At 33.9% G+C, this 15330-nt stretch overlaps 1 protein-coding gene across 8 annotated transcripts; it reads right to left on the bottom strand.

Moving 5' to 3' along the window:
- Positions 152–12108, bottom strand: LOC18599595. Of its 8 annotated transcripts, XM_018121549.1 has the most exons (13): positions 11840–12108; positions 11203–11484; positions 10689–10766; positions 7891–8772; positions 7322–7407; positions 7106–7200; positions 6704–7012; positions 6123–6620; positions 5270–5921; positions 4952–5182; positions 4673–4797; positions 2421–2809; positions 152–1499 (listed from the first exon to the last, which is right to left on the bottom strand). In XM_018121549.1, the coding sequence occupies exons 2-13, from the start codon at positions 11296–11298 to the stop codon at positions 516–518; spliced, it is 4425 nt and encodes a 1474-aa protein (XP_017977038.1). In that variant the 5' UTR covers positions 11299–11484; positions 11840–12108; the 3' UTR covers positions 152–515. The 8 variants fall into 8 exon arrangements, with proteins under 8 accessions (XP_017977038.1, XP_017977039.1, XP_007029692.2 ...); XM_018121550.1 differs by lacking the exon at positions 11840–12108 and having other exon boundaries at positions 11199–11300; XM_007029630.2 differs by lacking the exon at positions 11840–12108 and having other exon boundaries at positions 10689–10783; positions 11203–11292.

The raw sequence follows: 15330 nt of genomic DNA, 5'->3' as shown, positions 1-15330 counted from the left end.
GCACAAGGGCAGATGACTCCAACATCCCTCCTCACCTATCCAAATGGGAAAACCAGAGCATCATCTGTCAATACCCTAATACCCTGCCACTAAGTAAACATTTCAAATCAGTAAATGTGCTATCACTAATGAGATAATTCAGTGAGCAAAGTCGGAAAAAGCTAGAAATAAAAATTTTAAAAAGAAATAAAAAAGACAACAAAATTCCTCCACATCAGGGCATTGGTCTGCAAATTTTCTTGTTATACTTTGAAGTAAACCGGCTTTCATTCTCTGTATATACAAACAGCCGTGACTATGTCTATGCACTCAAAAAAAGGAAACAAAAAAGAAAGACAAGAAAAAACAAAAGAGAAAAAGTTATTGCTAAGTTCTGTATGGGTTATGGACAAGATGGAATGAGGGTTCTCCTACAAAGCCCCATGGAAGGCCATTGTACATGAGCTAGTGACCTGGTATACATTTGTACCACATTCATGTAGTTAATGTACAAACACCTAGGACCACCATGCAGCCTATTTATCAGGGAAGCCCCCAAACAGTAGCAGGGAAGTATTCACAGGATGCCTTTCAGGCAAGAGCTGCTCCGTCTTAGAAACAGACTTCAAACTCTGTTCCTTTTCGGGAAATGGGAAGGAGAGGGAAAGAGAAAGGGAGGCAGGTACATCATCCTCCTCTTCTTTTCCTCTAACCTTATCCAGGGGCCTGTCCTGGTTACTATTTTTGTCTACCGTTCCAACAAAGAAAGGTAAGATTCCCTTATTTGGTGGTCTTGTCTCAGCCCCCAACGCAAGCTCAAGATTGGGAAAGACATCATGAGCTTGGTCCTCATCTTTTGCAGAGAACTCCTTCCATGGTTTAGAGTTGTCCCCCAACCGAAATTCCCTTCCATGATGTGAATCCATGGGAAAGAAGAACCTTTCACTACTTCCCAAGTCCTCCGGGATAACTTTTTCTACACAAGCAATGTCACATATCTTCTCTTCAACAGAAGAACAGCAACCCAGATCATGTCTATCTGATGCTAAACTATCAGTAAAAGGACCTTGATCTCTAGGACTGCTATCTTGGTATATCCCACTGAAACCTGTCTTCAGCTTTTTATTATCACTTACTCCAACCACGGAAACTCTCTTCACCTCACTCCATGGCATTTTTTGACTTGAATCAGTAGAAATTTCTGAAACTGTTTCTGTAAGATCCAAGAATGGGCGTTTCCGATGATTCAACTGCCAAGAGTCAAAATCTCTCTTTGAAGAAATTTTTCCATCACCATACCCATCATCCTTTGAATCCCTAATTCTAACACAATCTCCATCAATCTTCCCCACAACAATTGCCTCTTGCTTTCCAGTTGGGAGATTTTTTAAAGATGGATAATCTTCTCTTACATGCACTTCCTCTTTCTCAACTTTCACAGAACCACTATTGGTTTCAGTAGCTTGGAGGCAGGGTTTGAGCTCTGTGTCAAATCTACAATCTGGAAATTTGCTCTCTTCCTGCAAAATAATGCAAACATCAACATTCATATAAGGCAGGTGATTATGAAGAAAAATCTGCATCACCTCAAGGCAGGACCAAATGAGAAACAATAAAAAGTGAAGATGCTTGAAACAACCAGCTATAAGAAGCATAAGCAACAAAAATCTGACTAAGGATAAGACAAAAGAGATCGTCAAATGTGGGCGTTCCCCCAGAAATTTTCAGGCTACACATAACTCCATCAAAGATCATTCTTTTTCCTAAAACACCACCTCCAGTGCACAAAAAAGTTCAGGAAGGAGTTTTTTTTCTTTTCCTGTTTGCCTAGAAACAAAAGCAACAAGTTCAAAGTCATAAATAATGCAATAAAAACTCAATACACAATTCAACAAATCAACTGACAAAATCTTACAATTCTTCAAACCCCCACCCCTAACAAATCAATAAATAAACAAACAAAATTAATAAGTTCCAATGATTACTCCTTCACAGGTGGGCAAGATCAAGGACTTCAGACATTATTGATCTGCTGATGAAGATCAGAATCAGAACCGTCTAATGCACTTGGCTGATAGGCAAAAAGAAATTTCCTTTTAACAGCACCTATATTAGAAAAGAGAACCAGCAACATTCCTCCACAAACTAAGTGATCAGTATCAGTGATCAATGTGCAAATTTATAAGCATTTTGCAGTATAAATTAAATCAAACATTCATTTATAAGCAAGAAAAACAATTAAATTCTTATTTTCTCGAATTAGAATATATTAATTCCCCACTGATTTGATTATGTCAGTAAATAAGTAAAGCTCTATAGCTGATTGTCGGGTTGAATATTTAGTAAATAAAAGTAAGAATAAACATAAGCAATCTACAATAGCAACAACAAGAACTTGACAGTTTCTCTAAGTAATATACATAGACAGAAAAACATATTACCACGGGAGAACTAGTGCATTTCATTTCTGGATGCACCTGTGTGCTGCTTGTTGCAATTCTTGACAAGAACCTGGAGTCAATTTTACTATCTTGCTCCTCCAATTTTGCTTTTATTCCCACATATGTCTGCTCCAAAGAAGAGACCTTGTCATCACCAACTTTATCTGTTAAGATACATGTCTTTTCAGCAGTACTGGTTACAGGGACTACATTGCATGAACTGTCACATGCAGCTGGTTCATTTTCTACTGGCTGAGGAATATCAGTAGATACCTCCCCCTCCAAACGTACCATACTTGCATCAGGAATGCATGCACTCTTTGAGGAATTTGAACAGTTTACTCTCCTTCCCTTGAAAACACCCCACAGGAAAAATAAGGTATTCCACCCTGCAAACAGCGAATCACAAATTTAGCATTCTTCTTTTTCCTTGGAGAAGCAAATATAACATATTAAAGACACCAAAGAAGGAATCACAAAATCCATCCAAAACAAAGACAAAACTGAAAACTAAGAGACACAAACCAAAATAAATCTAAAAAGAAAAATCACAGCTCTCAATGGATTAAGATGTAGTAGTTTGTCAAAAGGTGAAAGGTCCACTCCTGTCAAGTACAACTTAAGCGAACGAGAACAAATGCTCTGTGCATATGCTGGCAGTATGCACCGGTGCAAAGGAGCCACTGATTTGATACAAGTAAACCAAAAAAGTATATAGACCCAAAATTATGAGTTGAAGTACGTTAAAATGATTTGATATCTAAGAATTTCCCATATAATGTTACACCAAATAGGTGGAATGGAAGAGAAGGATTCATATAGCCTCCCCCTGATAATTTGGATTACAAAGCAGTTGATTCTGGCTGTGCTAACGTAGAAAAAGGAAGCCATGCATTGAAAACCACTTGACAGACTTAAAAAACTCCAAGCAAACGATCTACGTAAGTAAGAATGAAGTCAATCTCCAAAACCTTCCTTTAAATACAGTATGCAAACGGATACCATTGATGCAATGTTACCAAACCAAAACTAAACAGTAAAATGCCAAAAACCCAACAACCAACCTATAGACAGTGTCCTAAAGAAACAGTAATCCATTAGCAAAACATCTGCACACCTATGGTCTACAAACAAATTTCTACCCTTTGATCAAAACTACAGTAGTGTGAACATGTTCTAATGCAACTTGTAGCACTAAAGTTGACAAGAGAAAAAGAAAACAGATAGTAGCGAGAGAGGCTTTCCTTGTTGCCTTATGCAGAGTTTATAACCAGAAGGAAAATTGCTTTTTCTCTTTCTTTTTTTTTTTTTTTTGCCATCATAAGGATCCTTTGTTTGGAATACTAAGAGATGACATAACTCAAAACTCTGCCAACTTAGCCCACACATAAGCATGCTATAAAGACTCAAACCGAATCAATTTCCTTAAATCTAAACAGCCAGACAACTTAGAGATTTCAGTGGATGACAGTTTTAGTTAGATCCATATAAAAAATTTGTCCGCTAATCTGCAAAGCTAGAGTTTAGATGCAGAAAATGGAGAGTCTAAGGACATCGTCAGCTTGTTAAACATCTTGCTAAAACAAACTAGCTGCAATTACCATTCTTTGGAATAAAGAAATGCTGCTTTTTCCACATGTACTGCCCTTTTTACCCCACTACTGTGATAGGAACCTAAATTTGAGGTTCATCCAATAGGTGTCAAACTATGCATTTTACGGAGACACTGTATACTGCTCGTTAAATTCATTAGCAGCAACTTTGTATAACCTCAACTGCAAAACTATTTCTCTCAAGTCCAGAATCACAATTGAAATAATGAATTACAGATGCAAGTTTCAACAAATGTATGCTAAGAGTGACAAAGAACCAAAACAAAATAAAGCATCAATAATAAAATAATTCTTAGTTCAACATTAAAAATCAAAGGGAAAAAGTTTGAGAGCGTGTTACAAGGTTGTGAATCTTATGGAATTTCCAAATCCAGATAATATGGTCAACGATTAGCTCCTTAAAGTCACTGATGTTTATATTTTTCAATTATGCAAGAAGCAAATATCAAAATTAGACCCTGAGACCATGCTTTACCAGCACCCACAAAGCCAGATGGTGTCGTGGTGCAGACAAAGAGACATATCCCTTTATCCTTGCCTTGTTGAGAATCTTGGCTCAAAGCATATAGTCCAACCAAAAGTAAAATTACAGAGAACCACAGAGTATTTGAATATCTCAAATTTGCAACTAATCCTTACGCTGGCAATTTTCAGGAAGCAGGTTGGATGGGAATATCAGGAGTTCAACACCTTCAAAATTTCCTTTGAGGGCAAGATCATTCTTGACCATAGTTTCCAAAAGGACCTTGTAATTCTTCTCATAACTGAAACGTAAGGAGCAGAAATAAAATTTTCAAAACGGAAAGCAATGAGAAATTGCATCAACCAATTATAGAAAGGAGAGAGGAAGTGGGGGAAGGGAAGGGGGAGGTGGGGGGAATGTGAACAGGAAAAAAAAAAACCTATATTCATGTCTACCTTTCAGGGTCCTTGGCAAAGAAGTATAGAGCTATATTATCTTCTTTAGGACCACTGTCATGAAACTGTGCTGGCCAAGTGCTCAAGCGAGGTACTTCATTCAAGGAAACTTTGTGGGGAAAAGTATTGACAACCTCAAGAACTTTAGGTGACGCAAGGGTTGAGAGATGGGCCTGAATTCCACCACAGAAGTCAGGAAGCTTTCCGCTTTTATGCACCTCAAAAGCCCCCCTGCATAAAAGTAACAGAATCTATCTTATTTAAGAAACATCTCAAGCCAAAAAAAAAAAAAAAACAATAGAAGGATAAGTATCCTACTGCCAGATGTATTCATGTTCTGGGATGGCTGACATCTTTGTAATAGCAGACACTGTGGCTAAAAGAGGGACAGAGATATCTCTCATGGAAAGATTGCCAACCGAAGAAACTACAGAGACAGCATCAGTAGAATGTGAATTAAGCAGCTTCTGATTACCAATGGAAGCCTGATTCTGAACATTTGTTTGCGCTTCATGTGCACCTTCAACAGCAATCATATTCTTTGCCTTATTGGAAAATGGTGATTGATCTTGAGGAGGTCTTTCACATATTCCAGGCCTCATACGGATAGCTGCCTCAATTGCAGCTTTCAACTTATTGCCTTTATTTATCTCCTCCCTAGAAGTTCTTGGAGCAGACATATCAGCAGCAGAAACCTGAGGGACTGAGCAATATTCTGCTGTATGACCCATTTCTTTGCATTTTAGACATGGGACACTTCTTGAGCGACCAACAGAGCTCTCCCTAGATTTCTCACTCTGATTTGTTGAATCTAATGACCGAGATAGCCCATCTGACATAACGCCATTAACATTATTAGGTTGCCTCTCAGCCGTCCAAGAAGAACTAGATGAGGGTTCCTCCTTTGGGCTTACTAGGTTTAGCTTTTGTTCAGAAGAAATGCGACCATTGGTGGATGAAACTCCAACAGCTGCAAAATAAGAAGAACGCTCTTAACTTGTTCGGAGCAGGCAAAAAGGAAAGAAGAAAAAAAATCAACAAAAAACAACAAAAATGAGGTAAAAGAAGCAGAATACACAACAAAACATTCTAATTAAAGTGAACATTAAAAAAAATGAGAGAAAAGGAAAACTAAACAAAACAGTCTCCCCATCAGGATGTCACAACTTACCAGAAGTAACTGCATTTTCTACAACTTTACGAGCTAGACTGCTGGTAGATCTCGATAAAGTACTTGGTTTCCCATCAGACTGAACAACCTTAGATTCTCGGTTGTTGCTTGCAGATGAATTAGAAATTGTATCAGCACGAGGTGTCTGTTTCTGATCAACCTTAGGTGTGGAGACAGTGGAACTAGACCGATCCAATTTTGAGAAATTTTTCCTTTCTAATGATATCCGCTCTTTAACTTGTTTTAATCCTTTTAGATCTTGAACATGAGAATATTTCGATGAAAGCATTTTAAATTTGGATTCCCCAGTATTTAACCGCCCTGAGTTAGTGGATTTAAATGACATGGATTTGCCCATCATTCTAGCAGATTCCTCCTTGGAATCAAGGGATGCATGTTCTCTAGCGCCTTTCTGCTTTTGAAGAACAACTTCATCTACAAGCTTCACTTTAGGTTTGATATTTAAGTTATTGAATGAATTGGATTTCAATAAAGTACCTGTATCAAGTGGAACAAAATGCCAATTCTTTAAATTTACAAATATGTAAAAAAATATTAACCAACAAAATCAATTCACTTACCCTTTGGTGTTTGCAGCCGTGGACCAGAAGTAGGAGAGCGTGCAGTTTCAGGCATATCACTTCCAGAATGATTGCCAAGAGAAATTTGCGGAGATGGCCTCATTTTCCCCTTGTCTAAGTTCTTAAATGAACCCTCTCGAGACAAAGCAGCTACTCTGCTGGGGCTCAATGATTTCGGTGATGCCATATTTGTTTCGACAGCCTGCCTTTTTGGAGCCGAAGAACCCTCTTGATTTTCTGCATGTCTCTTACCTAAGCTTTGTGTACCTGAGCTAAGTTTGTTTGCTCTTTTTCCCTCAGCATCCGAACCTTGAAAATTCAATTGCAAAAGAAGGTCAGTACAAACAAGCCTTCTATTCTTGTCAGAGTACCTCATTTTCTTCCATGTGTTTGAAAACTAACCTTGCTTTTGGCTTTCAGTTTCCTCAGCCAGCTTGCACTCTTCACAAAGCCAATCACCTTCAGGAACCTTTTGAAGCATTTCTCGCATACAGTAACTGATCAATAGCATTAATAACGTAAAACTCATCAATGAATATAGGCTTGTAGATAAGAATCAAATAGAAATGCAAAAAAAACAGCTGACAAACATATTAATAAAGGAATTTCTACACTTACGTGTGCTCTGCACCATCAGCGCACTTGCTACATATAGCAAGCAAATCTTCTCGTCCTGCATCCCCACAAATATCACATACCTTAACCTATCGAGAAACAAAGAAAAGATAAATCAGAAAATTTTTATTGAAATAAAAATCAACATTATGGATCTTAAAAAAAATTAAAAAAAAAAGATCTAGCAGTCCTAGAAGGGTTAAAAGAAAAGGAATGCTTCTTTTTGAGTGGTATAATTTTGATGACATCCAGTTTGATATTCTTAAACCATTTGACAAGGTCAAGGACCTTTATATTCATTTTCAATCCATTTGTTCTCCCTTAAAAGATTCAATTTGACAACGCCTAAAAGAGTATAGGATCTGGCCAGAGTCAGAACACTCAAACTAAGTATAAGAATATCCTAATCACTACTTCCATTCTCCTAGTGATGGCGCTTGCACTCCAAGTGCAAAGGGAAAACCAATTAAAATATGGTATCTTTAATATTTTTCCTCTCATCTAGAAATAACTGGTCTGCATGCATGCTTTCTTCATTACGACCTTCAGAAAGAATAAAATAAATTACTTACGTCATGTTCTGTGGCATCAGATTCATAACTCTCATCTCCAGAAACTGCTTGCGAAGGAGACTCCTGTTTGTCAGGTAACTCAACCAACTCATTCAACTTATCTTGCTCATCTTCATTCAAACTTTTATCAGTTTTATCCGCTGGGTCCCCACTATTGCTGTCAATATCTGCTTCTAACTTCGAATGGATTTTGGTAGAAATCTCAGAACTGCCTCCAACAGCACTCTTGCCACTTTGAGAATGTGAATGTGGACTTTGCATCCTCAGTGAAGTACTGCCAGCATCCACCTCCTCCTTTATAGAAGGAAGTTCTGACAACTCTAGCTTCTGGGAAGAGAGCACCTTTCCAGATCCTAAACTACTAACTGATGCTGAACTACGAGATGAATTCTTACTGTCTAAATCCTTGTTACAATAACTGGAAGCTGCGTTTTCATCACTGGCTCTACTAGCACATGAAATGTTATCATCATGGCCTTCAACACCTTTGGAACCATCATACGCATTTGAGAAGGTTCTCTGAATCTCAACATCTTCTGATGCATCAGATACATTAGATGGCCTTATAGTGGCTTTACTTTCTATATTTTCAGAGTAAGAATCATGACTTGAATTGACACTGAGTAAATTGCTAGCTTCACTGGGGGTAGGCTGTAAGCTGTCACCTGCTTTATCCTCATTGATAGAATACTGACTTGCCACAGCAACACGATCTGTGTCATCAGAAAACTCCTCACTCTTGGATTCCATTTGAGGTGTACTAAGGTGCATACAAGATGAACAAGGAGCAGAGCACACGTTGCAGGTTCCAGATTCTGCTTTTGTGTAAACCTTTTGACTCATGTAACGCCTAACTAATTTTCTTACAGTTTTTGGTGGTGCCTAAGATGAAGAAAGCAGAATTAAACAAATGATGAACACTAAGCCAAAGATTCATATCTCTTACAAATATGTATTAATGCCCTCTCCTCCAAAGAAAAATATAATTAATCTTATGCAACAAAAATAATAGCAAACGAAAATATTTTGATTCAACCATCACAAGAAGAAAAATTCAGAGGCCTTACTTTATACTTTGGCAGAGAAAGGAGGTGGCATCAACGAGAAAAAACGAATATGAGCTTGGAATCAGAGTTATTCTAGAAAGGTGAAATAAGGAATCAAATAAAGCACCAATCTAATCTTAATCATCTAACATATCAAGTTCCTTCAAGATAGGGATGAATTCTGGATAAACAACAGGCACACTAATATGTCTACAAATAAAACAAGCAATATGCATACAAAAGAAACAAAAAGACTTGCTATAATAATGTAAAACAAATAGTTATTTCTAAATTTCTATATGCAGTGTAGGTTTACTTTGTGCATCACAAATTGCATCATAAATTTATATGCAGCCTAGCTTTACTTTGTGCATCATAAATTTCTTTTCCTTTTTATAAGACTTTCCCCTTATTATCTTGTCCAGATAACAGTGACATATGTGTCAAAAAATATAACCCTACACAAGCTCATCTTCTAAGTCAACTTACATTTCCAGTCACAGCATCTTCCAACCTAACATGTTTAATTTTTGCATTTTAAAAAATATCTGCCCTTGTTTTCAATTTTAAGCTCTAAACAGTACCTCTATGGGCAAGCTCATGGAAATGATCCTAATATGCTGCTGAAAGTGACCAATTACAATCAATAATGAAAAATTCAACATTTTTAGTGGATTTAGAGCACCATAGAATCTAATATTATATTGTTCAGCTACACTCCACTGCATTTTTGAGCAACTTATATTTATATTTCAAAACAGAACATGACATTGGCAATCATATGACTCTTTTATACATAAATTCACCCTAGTAAGTGTCAACCACAAAAATCCATAACATTGCACACAAAGTTGTTACAAACTTACGTAGTTGTTAATTAACTATAATACAGCAACATAAAGACCAACAGAACATCCATAACACATAAATTACAAATTCATGATAGTTATAAATTCGTAATCATAATATCTGAGTCATGGAATTGAAAACTTTACTCTGCAGAATTTTATAAAAAATTCTACAGTTCAACTATTCTAAGGCTTGTTAGATGTGAATGGCTAACATGTCTAACAAACATTTCATCATTGAAACAGAGAAGTGCAGAAATTTAGCATCATGTATTAGCTACAATAAAAAATTAAACAATAATGCAATGAAAGGCTTTATATTCCAAAACATTAGGCAGCTTTAGATATATCATACCAACCCCACAACTGGAGCCATATATGCCAAGTAGATGTTATTTAATTTTTAAGTCAGGAAAGGGTGCATACATGGCAAGCACTTTGTTACTTAGAACTGATAGAAGGTGAAACAGAAAAGGTGGAGGGAGTGCATTTGCTACCTAAGCCAACAAATTGGAATCCAGAAAACTGAACAGATTGCCAAACAAAAGACAAAAACTAAAAAATAAGTATATCATTTGTTGAATTCCAATTCTAAATCATTCCCAGAAAGCACATGAGAGGGAAAGTACAGTAATTTTCTATTTTATCATTCTCCATTCCCTGCCTATCTTTTAATCCTCCTAGTTTTCAACTAATCCGCCTAAACCCAAAAAATTCTAACCATAACTACATACCACAAATCCAAAGATGGAAGCAAATGCAAAGAACTTGGCACTTTCATTTGTTTCTACCAATAAGTAGATGTTCTTCCTTCTTTCAACATAAAACATTACGCTAAACATGATTGATAGATAAAAAGCATTTGCAAGTTAAGAACATAGATTGCAGATTACCCTGTTCTCACCATATTCTTCTGAATACTCTGCTCTATCTCATCCGCTGGCCCTTGCATGCAATAAATCCCTCTCAAAATAGGTGTGATCTAAAAACCACATCAAACTGTATCAAATAAACCATCATTAAACAAAATCTTATAAGTATAATCCATTGCACAAAAACTGAATCAGTTTAGTAGATATAAAACCACAACATAGCAAAAAATATGTATCTAAATTCTAGACCTAATATATAGCCGTATTATGTTAAGGAAATAAACACAAGCAAGAAAAGATAACTACCCGAGTTCCATAGAGGACCCAAACCCTAATTCCTAACATAGGCCACCCAACACGACAGTGGACTGATACAACAAAATTCATGATAAAATATTACCAACATTTCCACACAATCCACGGCTTATTTAAAGGAATCAAACGTTCAAAACCGCACACACTATTAATTTGAAGTTGATATTCAAATATTTCTAATTGATAAAATTTTACGAAACCCTAATAAAGAGATAATAGGATATTACATGCCTCTGGTTCATAGATTATCCCGGTCGCATTGTAAAGCTCCTCAACAAGCCGCTCCTTCCGCCTCACCACAACAGCTGCTGCCGTCGCCGCCGCCATCGCGGACGCAAACGATCGCAATTCAGATTGAACATCAAACCAATTCCTCTCTTTTTCTCTCTAGGTTCCCCTTCCTTCCCTCTCTCTCTCTCTCTTCTCTCTAACTGCTGCGAAGGATTTCCGATTCCAGTTTCAATCTCAATCTCAATCCCCCTAATTTCTACTTCAAGTTTCCTCACTGTTTTTCTACAAAAAAAGAAATCTGATATTCACAAAATATACATAAAAATTAAAAATAAATCAATATGCAACACAAATTAAATTATTTCAATTATTTCTCTACAAATTTAACATTTCCTCCCTCTAGGTTTTTCATTTTTTTCCTTTTTTCCTCTCTCTCTCTCTCNNNNCTTCTTCTTCTTCTTCTTCTTCTTCTCTCTCTCTCTCTCTCTCTCTCTCTCTCTCTCTCTCTCTCTCTCTCTCTCTATATGATCTGATAAAAAATCTCAAAATGGTCAGTACAGAATCCAACTTCTCTCACCCATAAACCAAAATCACAAAATTAAAAGTCTTATAAAAAATAAATAAAAAATAAATTTACCTCTCTCCTTATTCACTCTTTTTTTTTTCTTCCTTCTCTCTTTTCCTCTGAGCTTTCTCTCACTATATTTTCTCTCACTCTTAAAATGTGGGCAAGACCTCCCTCCTCTCTCTCTCTCTAGATTTTCTCTCTCTAGAATAGATTAGTTTCTTTATCTCTCTCCGACTCCCTTTTTCTAATTTCTCTTCTTTTTTCTTTTTTCGTTTTTCGTCTCTCTACATATTTTTCTTGAGAAAAACGAGTGTTTTTTATATTTTTGTAAATTTCGTAAATTAAGAAAAAAATTTCCTTCATTTTCTTTTTTTTAAAGCTGCGGAGAATATAAGCCAGTTGGACGGGAGGGGTACTTGTCTCGTCGCACGTGAGAAGATAAATTTTGTGATTCCGGCACGTGCTAATGGCGATGTTTACCCATGCGATGTTGCCTATTTCAGGCCATTACACGTGGGACTGAGGGACGGCTGTCTGCTATCTTGCGCCGGGCGTATCGTGCTCTTCACTTTTTTTTTAGTCAGGGTTTAATTAATTTACCATTTTTTCCTTATCAATACTGAAATAGAAAATATGGGATTTGTTGTGACAATAGGAAAGATCACCCGTCTGTTTTACGTTTCATCTGTCTAATGTAACCTTATTACTTGGTTATTTTACAATTTTAACTTTATGTAATTTATTTTAATTAAGGAAAACAAACGCTTTTTAACCTAAATAGTGTTCCGACTTAAGACACAAATTGCAAATTTCCCTGAACTCTAAATATAATCACAAATCATGCGGTTGTATCTCTCCAATACTGTTCAAAAATTAAAAAAATATATATTATATCACATTAGATTATTCTCAAGGAAATTCATTATCGGTTCTTAAAGATGAAAAATTTTGTGTATTATAAATTTAATTCTTTCGAAATTATTAACAATTACCATTTTTTTTTTTTTGCTTCTTTCTGAATTTTTCTTTTGCTTTTAAAGATAGACTCCTTAAAAGATATCTACCTTGGATTTTTTAAATACTAATATTTATAATCCAGTGCAGTTGTATTATATTTATTTATTTTTAATAATTATATATAAATATAATTATTTTTAAAGTATATAGTTTGTATAAAGAATTAAAGATTTTATAATTAACCTATAAATTATTCAATTTTATTAAAATTAAAAAATATATTATTATTTAATATTAGTAGAATTAAGAGATTTATTTTTAATACAAATATTCAATATAATGAGAATTATTACTTATAAATTAGATAAATGTTATTAATATTTATAATAAAACATTTAAAATGATAATTTAAAAAATAGTGGATAAATATGTTCGCTTTTGTTAATAAAAAAATCTTTAATCTTTAATCTTGTAAGGGTAGTGCAGATGCTGATAATCAAATTCATTGGTTATATATGTTGAGATTCTTCTTCTATATTTTATTTCTCTTTTATGACATTGTTTACTTTGTGAAATGATCATTTTCAACTTAGGATAGGTGCTGCCACCTCTTTCACCTATAGTCCATCTTCATTTAATGTTAGATTTGATTTTATTTATGAGATTGTTTCTATTATTAATCAATAATAAATAAAAATTACATCTCTCAAAGGACAATTTTATATGCAAATGCGATAAAGAATGTGTTCAAAAATAGTAAGTGAATATCAAAATATGTACCGAAAAAAAAATCAATCCTAAAATGGATATTGTTGTAACTTAGCTATACATGTATATCGAGTAACAACTTCATGCCATGCATATATAATAAAATACTAGTTTATAAAATTTAAAAGAATAATATAATATAATGGACCATAGCCAATCTTATTTATCTAATAATATTTATTTTCATCGTACTGAATGAAAGTGACTTTAAAATACCTAATGCTTATTTTAATAATTTAAATAATAGTATTTAAAGAATTTATAAACATATTATAAGATCGAAAACTCTAAAAGCAATAGATTCATAATAATTCAATTTTTTATAAAGGTGATCATAGGTATGGTATGTTAAATAACAAAGTACAGAGATTTTCACTTTTTAAAATATTTGATAATAATTGATCGATATATAATATATAATATGGAAAATATATGTTTGAAGGAGAGATTAAATATAAAAACATTACTTTTTCATTTTGTAATTTTAATGTTGTTTGTATTTTTAATATTCTCGGTGTGCAATTTCATTCTGTGTAGTACTTGTTGAAGTTAGTGGGCTGGATTGGGCCGAGCCCGGTACAAGTTTGACTTCTGATTTTTCTAGGCCTAGTTGGAAACTGACAAGGTTAATCAATACAAATATCTTTAAGTTCGATTATTCCATTTAATTGATATTTTTATTTTTAAACAAAATAGAAAGTAAAAGATAAAAATTAAATAGTAAAAGTATCAATTAAATAAAATTTTAATTGTATGCTAGTAGCCTGCGAGATTAAAAGATTTTCAACTAATAAATAAATTAATTAATGCAAAGTGCAACATATTAATTACTGGAGTAAATTTGTTATCAAAACTATTTAGTTAATCTTATACAAAATATATAATTCATTTTAATATTAATGCGCACAAACACATTAATAATGTATTTAGAATATTCCAATATTTAATCAATAAATCTTTAATCTTTATTTGTGTTTAACACACTAATCGTATGTTTTCATGACTTAGTTCATAAGAATCATAATTTTTTTGGATTATTGTTATTCAAAGATAGCGATCGTAGACAAGACCTAGGTAAAATTTCCTTGGTCATTCATAAGTTTTTTCTAATTAAAAATAAAATAAAATTGTAGTTAAATTATATAATTAATCATGGCAAAATAGTAAATCTAGTCTTGATATAATAATTGGTAAAAATTGAATCTTATACTTTTTAAAATTTACAATATTTTTTTTTATAATTGGGAGATGGGGGATTTGAACCTTACTATTTAAATAGGGGATCATACATTAATCAATGAGTCAAATACTTTGGTGCTTAAAATTGACAATATTAGTCTAATTGTTAATATTATTAAAAAATTTCTATAAATTATATCAAAATGGTATTTTTTATATTATTAAATTTTTTTATTAATTATACTCATATGATATTTTTTTACTAATATGACATTGAATATGATGATCTATTAATGATAACGTGATTTTTTTTTAATCTATTTCACAATACTTTTTTTTTTCACTATTTTAAGTTATGAAGCACAAAAATTCAAATTTTCTTGATCTCACAACACAAATTTTTAAAAACTTATTTGTATTTTTTATTTTTTTTCCAATTCTATTCACAACCATGAGCTCATATGAAATAATTTCAAATATACACTTATAAAATTCATATTAGTACTTGATCACGTCATATCGACATTCCAATTAACTTACATTATAGTGTTTGTTTTACAACAGACGACTGTAATATAAGATTACAATGTAATCACATTACAGCCAAAATATGTAATAAGATTACAATATAATCACATTACAACAAAGAGATGTAA

This window comes from Theobroma cacao, chromosome 5 (assembly GCF_000208745.1).
Source record: "Theobroma cacao cultivar B97-61/B2 chromosome 5, Criollo_cocoa_genome_V2, whole genome shotgun sequence".
NCBI lineage: Eukaryota > Viridiplantae > Streptophyta > Magnoliopsida > Malvales > Malvaceae > Theobroma > Theobroma cacao.
Note: the sequence above shows the minus strand (reverse complement) of the source record. Positions and strands in the feature narration are given on the sequence as shown.

What these genes read in the sequence shown, in the direction of transcription:
- LOC18599595 (XM_018121549.1), bottom strand. Translation starts at nt 11,298, where the DNA reads ATGGCGGCGGCGACGGCAGCAGCTGTTGTGGTGAGGCGGAAGGAGCGG. An exon ending in AACTGAAAGCCAAAAGCAAG is followed by an intron (nt 7,013 to 7,105) that starts GTTAGTTTTCAA and finishes TGAATTTTCAAG; the next exon opens with GTTCGGATGCTGAGGGAAAA. An exon ending in GCTTCCTGAAAATTGCCAGC is followed by an intron (nt 2,810 to 4,672) that starts GTAAGGATTAGT and finishes CGCTGTTTGCAG; the next exon opens with GGTGGAATACCTTATTTTTC.